Below are 5,552 nucleotides of genomic sequence, written 5' to 3' on the forward strand. Positions count from 1 at the left end.
TTTTCGATTCCCTCCTTGGTCAAACAGGACCTCCCTAGATCCCAACCCAAAAAGTAAATAAAAAGGTTCCATGTACAGTGCATATTACAGATAATGTAACGCATGATTCGTAAAACTTCATGTTTCCCTACATGACAATTAATGAATGGGGAGATGAAGTATGAATGTACCCAACAAGATACACCGATTGGGTGCATATCACCATAGCTTCTTCTTAGGGATATGGTTTCCAACACATTAGAAACCGTATTAGTACACATAGAATGGAAACATGCAACCAATTAAAAGAAATAAATGCATTTCTTACGTCACAGACATTAAAGTTTATACAATATATTTTTCTTGCAAGAAATTATTATCAATATTTTATGCTTTACTTCTTCCTCCTACTCCTCACATTGTTCATAAGCTCCTAAAGTCCTATTCCCCTTATGCAGACTAAACTAAAATATCATGGCGCAAGTTGTTGGCAACTTGCCATCAACGTTTCCTTTGAACACATAAATAGTATTCGTCTTCTGATGTATTTAACCTTCTCTCTCTCTCTATCTCTCTCTCTCTCTCTTATCACCCCTGAAGGGGCTACCGCCATTTGTCAATCTTAACATTACCCTGCATAAGTAAACAAGACAAAATAACAGTTAATGTTGCAAAAAACTTTTCATAGAGGATGAAAATATGTTACAGGACATGGTCAATTACAATTTAAATTATTGAGAAAATACTTGTTATGTGTACAGCACTTAATGATTTTGCTTGAGCTTTGTAATTATTCTAATGATTTTTTTCTGGGAGATAGCTGCCATTCCAACAAGAAGCATAAATATTATGCTTCACAGTTCATATAAGAAATTCAGCCTTAGAATGGAAAATAATCTGAAGTCTAAATGATTATCTGAATGGAAAGTAACTCCAATGCCTCTTAGATTTTGCATTTGTAACACAATGGCATAGTTTGATCCTAGGCTTTCTTCTTCTTCTTCTTTTTGTGTGTGTGTAGTAAATTTAACAAACATCAGGACATTATTTCGATGGGTTGATGGTCTGACAGTATATATCATCAAACATTAATATCTTGCAGATGGAGTAATCCTTGAAATGAGGTTAGACTTTGGATTGCGAACCATATGAACTTTCATCATTATCTCTAGCGTGACCAACCAACTATTGAATCACTATGCTCCCTAACTTGCCTACAATCACCAGACAATAGTTATTTGTGGAATAAAAGTTTTGACCGACTTCAATTAGAATTTGAGTCATTAAGCACAAAAGAAAAAATTACAATATATACGTTAAGAAACTACTATTCATATAGGAAAAGATATGATATAATTAGTCTTCACCCTACTTATTGATGTGGCAATGATGAAATGTATAATGGATACCTTTTCTGGATGGCTTTTTGATACTTTTTGACCCCGGTAAAAAGCTGGCAAGGGTGTGGCTTTGAAATTATGTTTTAGCTTTTCCTCCTGTTTAAGGAAACAAATGTTAAGATATGCCATTTATGCATATTATATAGATGCTCATAGCAACGGAGAGCTCATAACTAAATATCATCCATTCTATAAAATTAAGTATCATTTGGCTATCTTTAAACAATTATATCTAATGCTCTATAAAATATAAATATGGTATGAGCAGGAATATAGCAAAGAGTACCTTTGATTTCAATTGAAGATGCATTCTTTCTACCTGTTTTACATTATATTTTTCCTCTAGTTTTCTTGGAACCTGATTAAAAAACAAAAGATGAAAGAACATATTAGTCTCATGAGAACCCTTGATATCACAGGCACTGTATTGTATAGACATGCATCAAGTCCACACCTCTTTTCCTTTATATGCTGTGGTGTCACTTTTTAGGCCCAAAGTAGTTCGGATAGCATTTCCACTTCTTTTATCCATACTGTCAACCTTTGGTGACCTATTTAATAATAAATTCAAAAAGGGTCAGCATACAGGAAATTGCACTACTTATACTTTCATCAAAATAGAGTTTATGGTATATGTTTTGAGACAAAAGAAATGGGAGGGGGTGATAATCAATGTCTTTCTGAATGAGCATTGATGATAGCTTTCATGTTCCCCAGACACAGAGACTCATTCTCTCCCTTCCCCACTCAAATTTCTCCAATAAGGTTTTTAATTTGTTCCATATTTGCCCTATATTAACATTTTACTTCAATAGTCCCATTGAAACAGCCCAATTGATAGAACTGTCGGACATGCAAGAAGAATGTGCGGGTTCAAACCCCCCAATACACTCTGTCCCTCTTCCCATCCAGTTGGGCCTCTTATGGGGTGAGCCCTCTCCTGAGCCAACAAAAAGGCATTTCAATATTACAAAAGGGGAAAAAGAGGAAGGAGAGCCTTGTGCAATGGTTGGAGTTGTCAACTTGTGATCTAGGATCCACAAGTTTGAGTTGTGAAATCAGCCTCTTGCAAATGCAAGTTAAGCTGCCTATTTTAAACTCAGATAATAGGTTCCACCCTTCCCTGGACTGCACTCATAGTGGGAGTTTTATAGCATCAATCTGCCCTTTTATCATAAAAGTGGAAGAAGCCTTTGGTAAAAGCTGGTCTGCAACCTGGAAACATGGAAGGCTTCTATAATTGGTGTTAAAATGATGGGGCACAAGTTGATAGCTCATGTTATAGGATAACTGAACCCTCTGAAGTCAGAAATTGAGAAACAGCAGTTATCTGTTGTTTCCTTGATTAACATTCTCCCAAGGTAAAGCAACGGTGTCCTCATATGGTAGTCTTAAGCATGTAACAATATTTACAATCAAGTTGATATTAATTATTAGCATGAAAGATATTAAAAACAAGGCTACATAAAATACATCAAGGAAATGAAATTGATTTGAATAAGAAACACATCAATAATCAGATTCAAAAACCTACTGTTTATTTTCCTTTCGCAAAGCTCTAGATGTTGGAACCCTTGGCTCTGTCCCCCTTGAAGGAACCTGCCCAAAAAATATATAGGCAAATATTCTCAAATGAAAGTGATTTTCTACTGTAACATATGACCATTTATTCATAATAAACAGTTATCCATAATGTTTTTTCCAAATACCTGTGTTTTTACCAAAGATTTCTCTTCACCAGAATTTTTTGGCAGGTTGAAGTTGTTCTGGAATGTCTTAAATGCTCGTTTGACTATGTCCTTATCTCCCATTTTCTCCATAAAGGAAGATTTCCTCATTATGGTAAGAGGAGCAGGATCAAGTTTGCTTGGAGCCACGCTAAGGGACATGTGCAAAGATTTATTAGGAGCTTTTCTGTTCTCCCCAGCGGAAGTAACTTTCCTCCCAGATAAGGATGGAAAGTTTCCCCTTTTAGTTGAAGAGGCAGATGCCAATGTTTTGGTGGAAGTTGATATAGGCCTTGAACTTTGGGTGGAAATTTGGGTTGCCTTAGATGTAGGTAGCACCGACTTCTTCTTCATCTTAGCTGCATTGCTTTCCCTATTCACAGGGGTAACCTGTCCAAAATAGATGGTGAAAAACTGGGCAACCAAATAGCCACTTTTTAAGTGATATAAGTTATTGTTTAACCACTCCAATTTTCCAATAATGACAAATTTGATGAATACATGAATTAAAGCATAACTTTTTAGATACCTTTGGATGATCCAATTTCACATCTTTTGCTTCAATTTCTGAAGCCTTTGCAGTCTCATTGTCCACATTGTGTGAAATTTCCTTCCTGACTTCAGCTTCAATCTTAGGACGTTCTTCTTGTTCAGTGCAGACTACTTCAGGTTTATGTATCCGGGAACTATGTGAACTGCTTTCCAGTTCTTCATTCTCTCCCTCAACCTTTGGATGATCCAATTTCACATCCTCTACTTCAATTTCTGAACCCTTTGCAGTCTCATTGTCCTCATCATGTGAAATTTCCTTCCCGCCTTCAGTTTCAATGTTAGGACGTTCCTCTTGTTTAATGCAGACTACTTCTTCAGGTTTATCTATCTGGGAACTATGTGATCTTCTTTCCAGTTCTTCATTCTCTCCCTCAACTGTTGAACTTTGATAATCTCTTGAAACTACAACATCCTCCTCCAAATTATTCACCTGGGTCCTAATGATCTCACCAATTGAATTGGTTTCTGGCTTAACCCCTTCAATGGAACCTTGAAAGCTGGATATATTAAATTCTGCAACAGTCCCACAAGTGTTACAACTCAGATCTTCACAATTTTGATATTGAGATCCGAAAGGATCTTTCTCCATTTGCTTCTCTTGAGCAAGCAATTCGGCTTTTCGGGCTGCAATGTTCTTGTAATGAGCTTCAAAGTAAGCTTTCTTCTGAGCAACTGATCCAGGTGTGGCACACTTCTCAACTTCTTCCAAGTACTTATTTTGTGAGAAAACAGACCATTTCTCCCAAGACAAAGAATCATTCTCAAATCTACCAAACGAAATAGACATTTGCAAAGTAGGATTTGAAGCTTCTGTCTCTTCCATCTGCTTACATAGCAGAGAGCAAAAAACAAAAATTGAGTGCATAATTACAAGTAACCAACACACAAGGACAATTCACAATAACACCAAAAAGCACATTATTTTAACAAACATAAATTAGGGAATCAACCAACCAGATAGATTTGAAAGGAACAAAATAAACGGGGTGGGGGAAAGAATCAAACTTTAATCTCAAACAACCTAAAGGACAAATGGGTTTACCTTATCTTCAAATATTGATGCACCCACAACAAATTACTACTCAGCTATATCCCTATATAACACCAACGACACAGAAGGTGTGCACGGCATGGCCTGCAAAGAAGCAGTGAGTAAATAATCATTCTGCGGATCTAATAGCGAATACCATGAGGAGTAAAAATGCTCACAAAGGAACAAAAAGAAGACTAGAAAAAATTGCATCAAATGAGGAGTAAAAGAATATCAGAGACATGTGCATGTGATGTGAGAGTTAGAGAGCACTCATTCTCTCCTTTACTCCAATTTCTAATTCACCTTTTCACTGTAAGTACAACAATTGTCTGCTTGTAGTACTTATGGAAACTTCCAAATGATAAACCCAATCATCAAGACAAAAAAACAAAAGCAAGGAAACTTGAGCAAAAGTGAAAAAAAAGTGCAAAAAAAAGTTCAGGGGTTCTAGATCACACCACCTATATCATATTTCCAAATACCATTTTAACTTTTAATGACAATTTAAGTACACCACTGCTTTCCACTGAGGGCCAAAGTTGAATGAAGCAGTTAGAGAAGGGACAAATAATTGTGAAGGGAAAACATAAAAAGAGACAACTTTTAGGAAAGAATAATTTATTGGGGTAAAATGAGGATTAGCTGGCACAAATTACAGAGCTTCAACCAAACAAAGTGTCTAATTTTCTTCTCATTAATCATTAACTATGGGCTTATAGAATATGTCTCACTGAAGGGTTCAGAGAGAGCGAGAGAGAGCCAAGACGGTGGTGATAATGATATCAGATCAGCCATGACATGAAATGAAAGGCACGGAAGGAAAGAAGGACCACGTGAACTAAAGCTACCTTGTGTTGGAGA

General features: G+C 36.3%; 1 protein-coding gene across 1 annotated transcript; it reads right to left on the minus strand.

Annotated features, from left to right (window-relative positions):
- Positions 1–314: 314 nt before the first annotated feature.
- Positions 315–4,481, minus strand: LOC133290393 (protein WVD2-like 7). The gene is made up of 8 exons (XM_061488461.1): positions 3,944–4,481; positions 3,636–3,766; positions 3,089–3,496; positions 2,914–2,978; positions 1,834–1,930; positions 1,666–1,737; positions 1,389–1,475; positions 315–612 (listed from the first exon to the last, which is right to left on the minus strand). Exons 1-8 carry the CDS (start codon positions 4,479–4,481, stop codon positions 583–585), a joined length of 1,428 nt encoding a protein of 475 aa, XP_061344445.1. The 3' UTR covers positions 315–582.
- Between the last annotated feature and the right edge of the window lie 1,071 nt (positions 4,482–5,552).

Source organism: Gastrolobium bilobum, unplaced genomic scaffold (genome assembly GCF_033153095.1).
Source record: "Gastrolobium bilobum isolate Gb01-03AN ecotype WA unplaced genomic scaffold, APGP_CSIRO_Gbil_v1 utg69532, whole genome shotgun sequence".
NCBI lineage: Eukaryota > Viridiplantae > Streptophyta > Magnoliopsida > Fabales > Fabaceae > Gastrolobium > Gastrolobium bilobum.